Below are 16,328 nucleotides of genomic sequence, written 5' to 3' on the forward strand. Positions count from 1 at the left end.
AGGCTAAAACGAAATAAACCCATCAGAGAGATAGAAAAAACATTAGGCTTGGCCAAAACAACTGTTTGGAACATTCTTAAAAAGAAGGAACACACCGGTGAGCTCGGCAACACCAAAAAGACCCGGAAGACCACGGAAAACAACTGTAGTGGATGACCGCATAATTCTTTCCCTGGTGAAGCAAACACCCTTCACAACAGTTGGCCAGATCAAGAACACTCTCCAGGAGGTAGGTGTATGTGTGTCAAAGTAAACAATCAAGAGAAGACTTCACCAGAGTGAATACAGAGGGTTCACCACAAGATGTAAACCATTGGTGAGCCTCAAAAACAGGAAGGCCAGATTAGAGTTTGCCAAACAACATCTAAAAAAGCCTTCACAGTTCTGGAACAACATCCTATGGACAGATGAGACCAAGATCAACTTGTACCAGAGTGATGGGAAGAGAAGAGTATGGAGAAGGAAAGGAACTGCTCATGATCCTAAGCATACCACCTCATCAGTGAAGCATGGTGGTGGTAGTGTCATGGCATGGGCATGTATGGCTGCCAATGGAACTGGTTCTCTTGTATTTATTGATGATGTGACTGCTGACAAAAGCAGCAGGATGAATTTTGCAGTGTTTCGGGCAATATCAGTTCAGATGGACAATGACCCAAAGCATACTGCAAAAGCAACCAAAGAGTTTTTTAAGGGAAAGAAGTGGAATGTTATCCAATGGCCAAATCAATCACCTGACCTGAATCCAATGGAGCATGCATTTCACTTGCTGAAGACAAAACTGAAGGGAAAATGCCCCAAGAACAAGCAGGAACTGAAGACAGTTGCAGTAGAGTCCTGGCAGAACATCTCAAGGGATGAAACGCAGCGTCTGGTGATTTCTATGCGTTCCAGACTTCAGGCTGTAATTGACTGCAAAGGATTTGCACCCAAGTATTAAAAAGTGAAAGTTTGATTATGATTATTATTATGTCCCATTACTTTTGGTTCCTTAACAAGTGGGAGGCACATATGCAAACTGTTGTAATTCCTACACCGTTCACCTGATTTGGATGTAAATACCCTCAAATTAAAGCTGTCAGTCTGCAGTTAAAGCACATCTTGTTCGTATCATTTCAAATCCATTGTGGTGGTGTATAGAGCCAAAAATGTTAGAATTGCGTTGATGTCCCAATATTTATGGATCTGGCTGTAGATGCCACATCCCTCCATCTCTATTCAAGCTTGGTTTCTCTAATTTGACATAAATAGCTTGTTTCACACCTTTTTTGAATCAGGTCATCTCTGTATCTAAGATGCAAGTCCTGACCACAGGTGTTTGCCCTTCAGTGCTGGGCCATACATTTGTGTAGCTGCAGTTTTTTCCCCCCAATGTACAGTTCTTGACACTGTTCACTGCACTGGACTGCATATACAGTATTGCTCTTCTTGTGTTTCTTGTGTTGAGCAATATTGTGTATGCAGTCCAGTGCAGAGAGCAGTGCCAAGACTGATATAGCATGACCTAGTTGATTAAGAACCTTCACAGACCTTTAAAACTATGTTTTTACAAGTGTGTGTGGAGTTTTAAAGCCTTCTCAATTTAGTTGTTTGTTTCAGCATGATGATGAAAGAAACTGAGTTTAATCCATTAATGATTCTAGACTCATGATGTGACATGTTATTTGCAATTCAATGTTGCCATCGTTGTTTGCTTTCCTTTCAAAAGGCAGCATTGGCAGTTGTTCCTAGAGTAGATAAAATACTTCTAGATGTGCCCAAAAAGATCCCTCCAACGACCACCTTGGAATAAAATGTTATTTATGTTTCTTATTAGAACTAAGATTCATTAGTAATTGATGAAGAACGATGTGCCATCAATGGATGTCCAAATGGATTTAACTCATTTGTACTGCATATCAGTGTTGCGCGGCTTGCTATATACAGATATTTACCGCTTCCATTGACCCTTGTAATTATTGTTTAAATCCATATGCAGTTAGATGCCCTAGTGTTTGTAGGGTTTTATCATAAAAAGCAACTTTCTCGTCATGGCTGCAAAAATGCTATGTAAGTCAGTAACTATAGATGACAATTACTTGCTATTTATTTTCATCAGAGCATTTTCATAGGCTTCACGTTTGATGTGATCTGTGACTACATTTTAGCTGCAATGTGTACAGGGAGTCTGAAAAGTTTGAGGCACTCCTCATCTTACCATTGGTTCACACTGCTGCTCTCTCCTTCCCCTACATCTCTGCCTCTTCCGATTAGCTTTTGTGTATAAACATACATCAGTCATGGGCTCGTCAGGAGTCAGTGCATGAAGAGCTGAGTTCCAGTATAGCAAAGACAAATGAATATAAAGTACCAATACTAAACTTCTGAGAACAAGATGAGGTGTTAGGCCTCTTTCACATGGTCAGTATTTGGTCAGTATTTTTCATCAGCATTTGTAAGCCAAAACCAGGAGTGGGTCCAGAACACTGAAGAGGAACAAATCTTTCAATTGAAGTTTTTCTCTGTAGGTTCCATTTCTTGTTTGGGTTTACAAATACTGATCAAATACTGATGCTAAATACTGATCAGATACTGAAGTAAGTGGCCTTAGTAAGTGGGAGCGTGGAGGGTTGTTTTAACTCTATAACAGGAAAGCAGTAAATTTTCTGTCTGAAAAAGTCAGTGATGATTTCTCTAATAATGCAAGAAGTTATGGTGGCCTCACTCACATGTCCATCTTTGTTTTGTTGATGCAAATACTTGGACCATGTTGCAGCAGTGTTTTGCATCCACAAAGTTCCGAGTTCAGGAGATGCCTCCATGTTTTTTTCTATATATATCCCCCCTCTCCCCCCCCAAAAAAAAGTAAGCCTTTTTTCAAACTTTTTCTTAATTATCTAGCGAATGGATCAGTAAAAAAAACGGCCAGATTGTGTATGCCATCCATGCTCCATCTGTGATTTTTGTGATTTTCACTGACTCATAGACGTCTCTGGGTGTGTTTGGTCTGCAAAACAGACCAAAGTAGTGTATGTCTCCATGGGTCAGTGGTAAAACAGTGATGTGTGAATAAACTCTAAAATCAACTGATATGTAGAACTGTCTCTAAATTTTGATATAGTGCCGTATACAATCCTGATATCACACAAATTCAAATGGGTCATTCATATACAGGTGAAACAGAAAAAATTATAATATCGTGCAAAAATACATTTATTTCAGTAATGCAAATTAAAAGGAATTGCATTAATGCAGCTTAAAATTAGAGTTTTGTGAAAAGGTTCAATATTCTAGGCTCAAAGTGTCACACTCTAGTCAGCTAATTAATCCATACCCCCTGAGCAAAGGGTACCTCAAAATTGTGACTTTGGGGTTTTATAAGCAGTAAGCCATAATCATCCAAATTATAACAAATAAAGGTTTGAAATATATCGCTTTGCATGTAATGAGTCTATCTCATATTCACCTTTTAAGTTGCATTACTGAAATAAATTAAATTTGCACGATATTCAAATTTTTCGAGTTTCACCTGTATATGCTGATGTCATTAATGGGCATGGCAGAGTCGCAGTTCAGTACTAGTAATCACTGTTACCTTACAGTAGTTATGTCCTTGGAAAACATCTGATAAGTTGCAACCTCTGTATAAAGCTCCAATGGTTGGGTTCCTATGACTTTGAGCCCAACAATAAAGATATCATCAACCTTAGTCTTCGTGCTGCAGTGTTAAATGTGATGGCACTTTCTACATATCAGGAATAAAAAATAATATTGTTTAGAATTATGAAGTCTTGTGTGCCAATGTCACTAATGCATTACATTTGAAAGCAGAAACTTGACTTATTTGTTAAGACATTGTTTTCCTCCTTTTGTAGGAAGAACAAGGAATTTCCTGTGAATTATTGGAAGATGACTACCTTAAATGTAGTGTGGGATTTCCATTCATGAGATCACGGTCTAAGGTAAGTGGCTTAAAATTCTGCATTGGTTAGAATATGTAAACTGTATTTTGTAGGCAGGTGCAAAGAATCACATCACACTTTTATATATTGTACTTTCCTGTAGCTATCACTAATTCACTAATCTATATATATAAAGAATGACGTGTATATATATATATATATATATATATATATATATATATATATATAATTCATACCCCTGAATTCTGTATTGCTCTTTTTTCATGGTGCCGTTTACTGTGATTAGGTTCCCTGGTCTATTGGCTGAAAAACACCCCCAAAGCATTAGGTTCCCACCACCATGTTTGACAGTGGGGGCAGCAATACCCCATAATACCCCATAATTATTCAAACCCCTGACAAATTTTACTTTTATTCAACCAACCAAGTAATTTTTTGACGGGAAATGACATAGGTGTCTCCCATAAGACGATGTACAAGACGCATTATTGTGGGGGAAAAAAACATTTCTCAGCTTTTGTTTACATTTGAGCAAAAAGTGTCCAGTCCAAAATTATTCATACCCTTCACAAACTGTCACAGTCTGTGGGAAAATCAAAAGTTCTATACCATTCCAAATAGTCCAAGCTGTTCTAAAGCATCCTAATTACCCTGATTAATTGGGAGCAGCTGTTTTAATCAACTCAACATGTGAAAAACAGCAGCTCTCTGCAGTTGGTTTGTGGACAGTCATGGCTAAGACAAAGGAGCTCAGTGAGGACCTGCGGCTCCGCATTGTGGCTGCTCAAAAGTCAGGAAAGGGCTACAAGGCGATTTCTAAATGTTTTCAAGTTCCATTGGCTACAGTGCAAAATATTAATAAAAAATACAAGCTGTTTCGCACTGTGGAAAATCTCAGAGGACGTAGTCGGAAGCCAAAAGTGACACCTGTGCTGGCCAGGAGGATAGTTAGGTGAAAAAGAATCTAAGGATAACCATCAAGGCCATCCTGGTGAATCTGGGCTCTGCTGGTGGCAATGTCTCAAGGCAGACAATCCAACGGACACTGCACACTGCTGGGTTCCACGGATGCAGACCAAGGAGGACACCACTTCTCCAGATAAGGCTCATCTGGACAAAGCTTGCGCTTGGCCTTTGTAAAAGCTCATCTGGACAAAGAAGAAGACTTATGGTCTTCTGTGTTATGGTCAGATGAAACAAAAATTGAATTGAATGATGTTTCCTTCATTTGGCGTAAAAAAAGAGAAGCCTTCAACCCAAAGAACACCATCCCCACTGTCAAACATGGTGGTGGGAACCTAATGCTTTGGGCGTGTTTTTCAGCCAATGGACCAGGGAACCTAATCACAGTAAACGGCACCATGAAAAAAGAGCAATACATGAGGATTCTCAACGACATCAGGCAGTCTGCAGAGAAACTTGGCCTTGGGCACCAGTGGACATTTCAGCATGACAATGACCCAAAACACACAGCAAAAGTGGTGAAGAAATGGTTAGCAGACAACAACATTAACGTTTTGGAGTGGCCCAGCCAGAGTCCAGACTTGAATCCAATTGAGAATCTGTGGAGGGAGCTAAAGATCAGGGTGATGGCAAGAAGACCCTCCAACCTGAAAGATTTGGAGCTCATTGCTAAAGATGAATGGGCAAAAATACCTGTGGAGACATGCAAAAAGCTGGTCTGCAGTTATAGGAAGCGTTTGCTGTACTAGCCAATAAAGGCTTTTCTATTGATTATTGAGAAGGGTATGAATAATTTTGGACTGGACACTTTTTGCTCAAGTGTAAATAAAAGCTGAGAAATGTTTTTTTTTTCCCACAATAATGCCTCTTGTACATCGTCTTATTATCTTTTGGGAGACACCTATGTCATTTCCCGTCAAAAAATTACTTGCTGGTTGAATAAACATAACTTTTAGTCAAAATTTGCCAGGGGTATGAATAATTATGGGCAGCACTGTATATGTATGTATGTATGTTCACTCAAAATCGCAACCATCGATTTCAACGAAACTTGGTATACACATCCCTTGCTACCTGGAAATAAATCTTGTGTGGGGTCACAGCTCTCTAGTACGTACCATTCCTGAGATATTCCCAAAAAATGCAAATATGGCACATCACATGACCTAGACTAGTCAATAGAAGCCTGCAGATCTTTCTCTTCATATCCCAACTGCCATACACACATGTCCCTAATCGGACAATAGAAGCTCACAGGTCCTTAGTCTCCACATACACACAGTTTTACACCAGGTTTCCATAAAAACCCAGCCATTTTTCTTCAATGCTGCATGTCAGCTTTAAAGGGGCAGGGCGCTGTGGATGACACTGTTAAGAAAGCGGAGTGCTGTGGAGGTGACAGTTCATGGGGCAGGTAGGGTGGACATTCAGGCCACCCTCAAAAGACAGACTTAAAAACCCCACCCCCAGGACCCGCTAAGCTATTCCCCAATCCGGTTAGGCCATGCCTCTCCCACTCCACAGCCAACAGGGATAGAAAAAATCAAGGTAAAAATCAACTACTGTCAGCTTCAGGGGTGGGAGGGACAGTGAATTTCTCCCTGCAGCTCATGCTCAGACAGCACAGTGCTGCTGTCTGAGAGTGTGCTGTTCAAAAGAACATCCCCGCGTGAGATATTCCCAAAAAGAATGCATTAGCCAATAGAAGCCTGGTCACATGTCCCTTATCAGCCAATAGAAGCTCGCAGGCCCTTAGTCTCCACATACACACAGTTTTACACCAGGTTTCCATAACAACCCAGCCATTTTTCTTCACAGCTGTAGGTCAGCTTTAAAGGGGCAGGGCGCTGTGGATGACACTGTTAAGGGAGCGGAGTGCTGTGGAGGTGACAGTTCCGTCTCAAAAGACAGACTTAAAAAAACGCCCCCAGGACCTGCCAAGCCACCCCCCCACCTGGTTAGGCCACACCTCCTCCCACTCCACAGCCGACAGGGATTGAAAAAATCAAGGTAAAAATCAACTTCTGTCAGCTTTTGGTTGTGGGAGGGACGGTGACTTTCTCCCTGCAGCTCATGCTCAAACAGCACAGTGCTGCTGTCTGAGAGTGAGCTGTTCAAAAGGACATCCCTGCGTGAAATATTCCCAAAAATGCATTAGCCAATAGAAGCCTGGTCACATGACCCTTATCAGCCAATAGAAGCTAACAGGCCCTTAGTCTCCACATACACACAGTTTTACACCAGGTTTCCATAACAACGCAGCCATTTTTCTTCACTGCTGTAGGTCAGCTTTAAAGGGACGGGGTACTGTAGATGTCACTGTTATAGTGGATACTGTCAATATCTTTTAATAACACACACAAACATAAAATAAAATAGATGAAACATACCCGTGCGAAGCCGGGTCCTTCTGCTAGTGCCTATATAATAGATTATATTAGTAATGTCTTAGTAATGAAAGACTGCTTTTTTAACTCTTTTGACTGTGTGCAAGAGAACAGAAAATTTGGAGTTTTATGCCCCTGCTTACATCACAACATGTTTTCAAAGCTTGTATGTTATTTAGGAACCATGCCAAGACTACCAGTAGCCACATTTCACTTTCACTTTCTGGCCCTGGTTTGACACACAGGAAATGGCTTGGAATGACCTCTCAGCCAATCACTGGCTGATGCACTGCTGGCGCCACTGATTGGCTGAATCAGCATTCCACACCATTTCTTGTGTATGAAGTTTGCAGAGCTAGGACCAAGAATCGAAGGGCAGTAGGGATCTTTCTGTAAAATATATTTAAATGGTGCAATAATTGTATTACATTTATAGATACAACTATCTGTTTCCAAGGCTGTGCAACTGTTCCTTTTACTTTACACATAGGACAAAGTGTCCTGCTCAAGGCTGCCATCAGGGCTCCAAATGGGTCCCAGCATCTAACTGGCTTTTTTTTGCCATCCCGTAGTTTATTACTGCCAAACAGGGCAAATACATTGGTGGATGTTTGTGATGTGTTCCTTATGGTACTTGCCTCCTTGTACTTACCGATTTATATAATTATTATCTGTCTATGCAGTGTAGCCTTGCTACTTTCCTAAAGGGGGTGGGGCCAGTAGGCCTGCCACATTTATTTTCATGTACGCCAGTTTTCTGGCACCTCCAAGATTACGTAGATTGCTGTTTAGGTGCACAGATTGCTGCACCTCATTATAAATTAAGGCACATCCTCTGGTACTGCAAGGGATATCATAGACCAGCATGAAATGGTGGTCAATGATAAATTCCCCATTTGTCTATTTATGGCTTTTTCCAGGGTTTTGAGTATTCTGCTTGATTCCTGCTATGTTTTTCCTGTTTTGATGAACATCTTGAATGTCCCCTGTTTATCGCACCAATAGTTTTCACCTTATTGTTTTGACTATAATAAAATTGGTTATTTGTTTATAAGAAAAGTCATTGGTCTAGCACTTTATTACGTCTGTATGTGTGTAGTTTTGGTGTGTTTCTAACTACTTTACAATTCTGTTTAGGGACTATTAATAAATAACATGATAACTTTATTCTTTGGGTCAGTGCGATTACAGTGATACCAAATATATAGTCAAATGTTTTACCACGTTTGCACAGTAAAATCCTTAAAAAAATATATATATATTTTTGCATCGTCGTATGTATCTAGGGATGAGCGAATCGACTTCGGATGAAAGTTAATTCTAAGTTACTCATTTGCAAAATGTTTGCCAAGAAAAACCCTTTTAACTAAAAATAGTAGCACATAAAATAGTGATGCGAGACATTATGATTATTTCTGTTTTCACGTGTTTCAAAATCTAGAGCTGGACCTCGCAGCTGTTTACAGTGGTGACGGGCGATTAATCAAACACATGGAAAATGATGGTCTTCGCTCATAATTTGCCTGTGTGGGAGGAGGTTATAGCAGCTGCAGAAGTCATTGTTTGTGAAGTCTTTACTTGCACTTTAATTAATATCTTGGGTTTATTGATTCACAATGAATATTTTCTAGTATTTTGTGTTAACTATGACTTTTCCAGTATGCGGTGGGAATCACACATCTGGATAATGTGAGAAACCAATGTAATCGGTTGCAGAACTATAAGGCCCCTTTCACACGGGCGAGAATTCCGCTCGGATGCGATGTGTGAGTTGAACGAATTGCACCCGCACTGAATACCGACCCATTCATTTCTATGGGGCTGTTCACATGAGCAGTGATTTTCACGCATCACTTGCTCTATTCATGCTCTATATTCTGCGTTTTTCACGCAACGCAGGCCCCATAGAAGTGAATGGGGTTGCGTGAGAGACGATCGGGATGGAGACCCGATCATTATTATTTCCCCTTATAACATGGTTATAAAGGAAAATAATAGCATTCTGAATACAGAATGCATAGTAAAATAGCGCTGGAGGGGTTAAAAAAATAATAATAATAATTTAACTCACCTAAGGGCTCTTTCACACTTGCGTTGTTCTGTTCCGGCATAGAGTTCCGTCATCGGGGCTCTATGCCGGAAGAATCCTGATCAGGATTATCCCCATGCATTCTGAATGGAGAGAAATCCGTTCAGGATGCATCAGGATGTCTTCAGTTCCGGAACGGAACGTTTTTTGGCCGGAGAAAATACCGCAGCATGCTGCGCTTTTTGCTTCGGTCAAAAATCCTGAACACTTGCCGCAAGGCCGGATCCGGAATTAATGCCCATCCGGATACGGCCTTAAGCTAAACGTCGTTTCGGCGCATATCCGACGTTTAGCTTTTTCTGAATGGTTACCATGGCTGCCAGGACACTAAAGTCCTGTTTGCCATGGTAAAGCGTAGTGGGGAGCGGGGGAGCAGTATACTTACCATCCGTGCAGCTCCCGGGGCGCTTCAGAGTGACGTCAGGGCGCCCCACGCGCATGGATGACGTGATCTCATGGATCACGTCATCCATGCGCATGGGGCGCCCTGACGTCATTCTGGAGCGCCCCGGGAGCCGCACGGACGGTAAGTATACTGCTCGCCTGCTCCCCACTACTACTATGGCAACCAGGACTTTAATAGTGTCCTGGGTGCCATAGTAACACTGAACGCATTTTGAAGACGGATCCGTCTTCAAATGCTTTCAGTTCACTTGCGGTGTTACGGATCTGGCGGGCACTTCCGGCAAATGGAGTACACGACGGATCCGGACAACGCAAGTGTGAAAGAGGCCTTAGTCCACTTGCTCGCGCAGCCCGGCATCTCCTTCTGTCTCCTTTGCTGAACAGGACCTGTGGTGACGGCACTCCGGTCATCACATGATCTTTTACCATGGTGATGGATCATGTGATGGATCATGTGATGACCGGAGTGACGTCACCACAGGTCCTGTTCAGCAAAGGAGACAGAAGGAGATGCCGGGCTGCGCAAGCAAGTGGACTAAGGTGAGTTAAATAATTTTATTTCTTTTTTTAACCCCTCCAGCGCTATTTTACTATACATTCTGTATTCAGAATGCTATTATTTTCCCTTATAACCATGTTATAAGGGAAAATAATACAATTTACACAACCCCGATCCCAAGCCCGAAGTTCTGTGAAGAAGTTCGGGTTTGGGTACCAAACATGCACGATTTTTCTCACGTGAGTGCAAAACGCATTACAATCTTTTGCACTCGCGCGGAAAAATCGCAGGTGTTCCCGTAACGCACCCGCACCTTTTCCCGCAACACCCGTCTGAAAGAGGCCTAAAAGTCAAATAGGCATAAAACCTTTCCTCTGCTCTGTTCACACATGTGTTAGTTACAGTATTTTGTGCAGCGATATTTGTCCTGTCACCTCTCAGAATATTTGCTGTGCTGCTGCCAGATCTTCGCCGGTCCACATTATAACGAATGAGACGGACAGACTTTGGGCAGCGCATAGCTGCACATGGGTGTTGCAGATCCAGCAGGTTGTTCCCCTGCCTGAACAGCCTGCTGGGAACCTTAACGCCAGTGTGAAACAGGCCTTAGGCTGGGGCAAATTGCTGTAAAATCGCAGGAATACATGACTGCAGCGCAGCCTAAAAGTTCCCCTGTGGAAGACAATGTCATGGACAACCTTCAGCTATTGCAAAAAGTCCAACGGCATTGCCAAGTATTATGCCTCATGCAGACTTCCGTGTCAGTTTTGGATCAGTGGTAACAAGGATCCGTGTTTTCTCCCGTGACAGATCCGTGTTGGGTTCGTGGGTCCATTTTTTGCTGTCCGTGTTTCATCCGTGTTTCACTAACACTCAACAGCTGAAAAATAATTTTCAAAGAATCTCTTGTTAATGATCCGTGAAACACGGATGCAACACAGATGGCATCTGTGGTTTTCACGGACCCATAGACTATAATAGGGGAGGGGGCACAGTTCCGGCGGAGGCACGGCAGTGCACAGCGAGAGGCTGCCGGAATAAAACTACGACATGTCTGACATTTATTCCGCCAACCTCTCGCCGTGCTTCTCCCGGAACTCTGCCCCTGACCCTATTATAGTCAATGGGGACAGAGCGGCAGTCCGGGGGCACACGTTCACTAGCGGCAGGACGGATCCGACAGGCTGTTCACCCGACAGAACAGCCGCTAGTGTAAAAGTAGCCTTACAAGGCTCTATTGCTTTTTATATAAAATATTACTTTGTTGACTTACTAATTTACAGCCCAAATCCTGAGACTGTTGTTCTGATCCCATGACATTTCTCGATATCATCCACAAACTTATTTAGGCAAAAGCATCAATAAGATATAGTCATAAAAGCAGATTTTGGGCCCATACAATGGGCTCCATAAAAAAAGCAATGAAAGCTCTGCATTTTACAAGGGCCTACTGAACAATTATCAGGAAGAGTGGAGAGCTGTATTTAAATGCAGCATTCATCCACTCTGTATGGGAACGTGTGATCCCTCCTGTGATCCCTTGCCCTCATACATATTTGTGTTGTGTGGGCAGCAGATCCCTGTATTCTCAGAAATTATGATTTTTGGTGCCTAAGGGTACAGCCACACGGTCAAGTCTCCTGATGCAGTTTTCAAAGCCAAAATCAGGAGTGGATCATAAAATGAGAAAAACTGTAGAGGACAGATACTATTTTTCCTCTTTTTTGAATTCACTCCTGATCTTGGCTTCCAAAGCTGCATCAGGAAACCTGAGTGTGGCCATAACTAAAGATACGATCACCCAACAAATGAGTTTACAAAATGCAATTATGTGTAACAGGTGTCCTTTACGATAATTGCACCTTTTTTTGGCCCATTTAAAACAGCATGAAAGTGTACTGTAACTGTCTGCTCAGGTCTCCTTAGTAAGCTGAGCCCAGCATGAATGGTTTCATAGTAGGTCTGTACAACTCGAGCTTCTACTCTGCTGGGTAAGCCAAACAGAACCATTCACAGCTAAAAGGTCAGAGTGCTTAGCTAAGGGATTCTGACCCCTAATTTCAGCAGTCATTTGGGGACTTAACATCAAGGGGGTCACTGATCAGAGTTTTTAAATATGCTTATGTGTCTAGCTATAACTGCCTCATAACATTTTTTGTCTATATAGTTGGCACCCTGGGTGTGAACTGTTGGTGCACTCTGGTATGGTAGCACTTCTGCATACAGTATCTAGTATAGAAAACTACGACACTCTAAAGCTGTTTGATAAACAAAGGTATGTTTTATTGGCATTTTCATCAACGGATCAAGAGATATACTCCACAAGATACATAATTAGCTAATGTTTCAGTCCTTCCTGGACCTTGATAATGGCCTGAGGCACAGTCCCTTTAAATAAATAAAAAAAACTAAACTTTACAGTTGTAAGCCATATGTTCAAGCCGTAGAGGATATAGCTTGATTAAAAAAGTGTAGACTTTTTTTCTTTTTTTTTTAATGGGCTGTGTTCCAGGCCATGTTCAAGGTCCAGGGACCAAAATGTTCTTCACTCATTTATCTAGTGGAGTATATCTCTTGACACTTTGCTGAAAATACAAAAAGAAAACTATCTTTGTTTAGCAAGCAACTTCATAGCTCTATGGCTTTCCATACTTATAGTACTCTCTTGACTTCCTCTCAGAATGTTCACCTAATGGGTCCAATGCTAAGGATCACACTCAGTTTGTAGCTCAACTAGTTTGTTTGGATTCTCTTGTACAGTGGTGGCAAAGTGAATTCTGACATTGTGCAGGCCAGTCTATAAAAACTGGTGCCTTAGAAGTGGCTTCTTCTGACCAGAACTAAGCATGTTAGCTGTAAGTTCTGAGAGGTAATGAAAAGGACACCAGGGGTGCTATAATAAGTATGTAACAGTAATATCCTGACACAGGAGCATTTAAAAAATCATTCCAATTAATTAAAACAGATATGTTTTGCATAACTTAACAGGTGAATTCAATATTTAATCATGTAATGATAATTCAATATTTAATCATGACAACCCCTTTAAGCCTCTTAAAGTAGGTATACTTTACTTACAGGTGTGGGATGAAGTCTTCTTGAGCTGTACTAGAACTACAGTTGTGTTCCAAATTATTCAACCCCCAATGCTGTTGTCACGGCCACGGTTTTGGCCGTGACTCCTTGGGAGCCGCATACTGTTGCCCGCGGTTTTGGGTTGTAGTGTCAACCGCAGCTTGAGGCATAAGGTTGTTGGCCTCAAGTGCGGTTGCCGCGGACAACAGCTATGTGTGCGGTTCCCTCGGAGTTGTGTGCGCGTTTGTAGCACTTTTGTATGTCTGTGTGCACTTTGTTTTTGTTTGGTGTGCACTGACATTTTCCCTGCACTGTGGCTGTCCGTGGCAACGTTTGGTGGTATGATGTACATGTGGTGGCAGTGTCCCGGCCTTTGGGCTGACTCCCAGGACACGCGTGCCGCCCAGGTCGTTGCCTGCGGCAACAGCCACAGTGTGTTTGTTGTTTGGACACTTCCCCTTTAAGTTATGTTTTCCCTTCTGTGGTTTTGGAAGGGTTAACTCCCTTTCAGTGTGTGCTGAGTCCTGCTGTCTGTGGGCAGTACATCCACATGGGTTCCAGGCTTGGTTGTCTGTGGTAGGTCTCTGCTATGTTTGTGGCAAGTACCTGCCATTGCCATAGGTTGCATTTTTTTCCCCTTGCTTGCAGCTTGTCCAGTGAGACTCCTGTTCCTCCGTATCCAGAAGGAACAGGATGTCTTACTCTGACTCCTAGCCCAGGGACCGGTCGGAGGGTAAGTTAGGGCTCCGAGGTTCCTGCGCATGGGTCCTCCTACCTTCAAGGTCGGCCCATGCAGGTAGGAGTTAGGGTCAGGTTAGGGACGCTGTAGGAGGTGACCTGCTCCCTAATCCTGTTTGTCCTGGTCAAGCAGCGACCATCATCCTTCGGCACACGGCTGAGGGTTTCCCCCATCCTCAGCCGTGACAGCTGTAAAGGGTTTTAGGGAATTTAGTGTACATTTGTAATTGTGTTCAGAATGAAATCTTACAAGGACTTTTTAAAGAACCAAATGCAACACAAATGACATCAATTGTTTTTGTAATACACAATTATTCAACCCCTTAAAGACTACCACTCTTAAGAACAGAGGTTCATTCAAGTGTTTTCGATCAGGTATTGAAAACACCTGTGGATGTCAAGGAGCAGCAATCAAGCATAATAAGCACCAATTAGGCAGATTTAAAAGGACTGTGATACTCAGCTCCTTCTAGACATTTACTGGTGTGTTTACCAACATGGTGAAGTCAAGAGAATGGTCCAGGAAGACAAGAGAAGAGGTGATTTCTCTTCACAGGAAGGGCAATGGCTATAAGAAGATTGCAAAGATGTTAAACATATCAAGAGACACCATAGGAAGCATCATTCGCAAATTCAAGGCAAAGGGCACTGTTGAAACGCTACCTGGTCGTAGCAGAAAGAAGATGCTGACTTCGACTGCTGTGCGCTACCTGAAGCGCAAAGTGGAGAAAAGTCCCCGTGTGACTGCTGAGGAACTGAAAAAAGATTTGTCAGATGTGGGTACTGAAGTTTCAGCTCAGACAATAAGGTGCACACTGCGTAATGAAGGCCTGCATGCCAGAACTCACAGGCGCACCCCTTTGCTGTCTCCAAAGAATAAGAAGAGTCGACTGCAGTATGCCAAAAGTCATGTGGACAAACCACAAAAGTTTTGGGATAGTGTTCTGTGGACTGATGAAACAAAATTAGAACAGTTTGGGCCCATGGATCAACGCTATGTTTGGAGGAGGAAGAACAAGGCCTATGAAGAAAAGAACACCTTGCCTACTGTGAAGCATTGGGGGGGGGGGGGGGCAATCATGCTTTGGGGCTGTTTTGCTTCTACAGGTACAGGGAAGCTTCAGCGTGTGCAAGGTACCATGAGAAGACTTAAATCCGATTGAGAACCTCTGGTGGGACTTAAAGAAAGCAGTTGCAGCGCGCAAGCCTAAGAATGTGACTGAACTGGAGGCTTTTGCCCATGAAGAATGGGCGAAGATACCCGTATATCGCTGCAAGACACTTGTGTCAAGCTATGCTTCACGTTTAAAAGCTGTTATAACTGGAAAAGGATGTTGTACTAAGATTGAATGTCACTTGGGGGTTGAATAAAACTGATAATGATGTGAGCACAGAAAAGACATTTGTGGTTATTTCATTATAAATGTTATGTTATATTTGTCTGACTTACAAGTGCCTCTTTGATTTAATTGTAAACAAGATGACTGAAATGATCAAATTCAATGTCAAACTGGCCAAAACACTCAATTTCAGTGGGGGTTGAATCATTTTGAAAACAACTGTATAGACAAAGGATTGTTTGGTTCAACAATTGGAAAACTGGTTCCCACTACCAACTAATGAAGAAAATGTCATTTAGAACCAAAATGTTAATAAAATATGTTTCTGCCATAGGAGCAATTTTATACAATCCTAGGCACAGTGTTTCATTATTTTAGCCCCTTAAATGGGTTCTCCGGGTATGATTTAAAATAGCTGCTAGCAACCTGTCCTAGAATATGGGTAGGACTGGTTGCTACCACTTTAAGAGCTTCCTAGGGGTGAGGGGGCGGACCCTCACTACACACTACAGTGGTCCCTCAAGATACAATGGCCTCAGGATACAATGTTTTCAACATACAGTGGTCTTTTCTGACCCCATCGTAAGTTGAAACTAGACTCAACATACAATGTCTCAGACTTGGATCCAACCAATCAAGGCCACTTCTCTGGTAAAATAGCTTTATTAGGCTGAGTTCACATCAGCATTCAGCCTTTCCGTTCTCCTGCTCCTATAAAAGAGCAGGAGAATGGAAAGAATGAGCACTGATGTGAACTCAGCCTTGGTTGCTAGTTAGCAGTTGTTCCTGACTGTTATATGTAAGGACTTGTTTATCTGTCTTAGTTATCTGCTTATCTTTATTAAATCTTCATTTTCTCTTATCTTGGATGACATGTTAGGGCTTTGGAACTGATTAAGGCTACTTTCACACTTGCGTTCAGAGCGGATC

The 16,328-nt window shown here is 42.2% G+C and overlaps 1 protein-coding gene across 1 annotated transcript in view; it reads left to right on the forward strand.

Annotated features, from left to right (window-relative positions):
• ITGA9 (integrin subunit alpha 9) overlaps positions 1 to 16,328 on the forward strand; it is a 447,293-nt gene that overhangs the window by 340,394 nt on the left and 90,571 nt on the right. Inside the window, exon 19 of the mRNA XM_040433941.1 lies at positions 3,855 to 3,941. Coding sequence (XP_040289875.1) covers positions 3,855 to 3,941 — 87 coding nt within the window. The remainder of the gene's footprint in view (positions 1 to 3,854; positions 3,942 to 16,328) is intronic.

This window comes from Bufo bufo, chromosome 5 (genome assembly GCF_905171765.1).
Source record: "Bufo bufo chromosome 5, aBufBuf1.1, whole genome shotgun sequence".
NCBI classification, from domain to species: domain Eukaryota; kingdom Metazoa; phylum Chordata; class Amphibia; order Anura; family Bufonidae; genus Bufo; species Bufo bufo.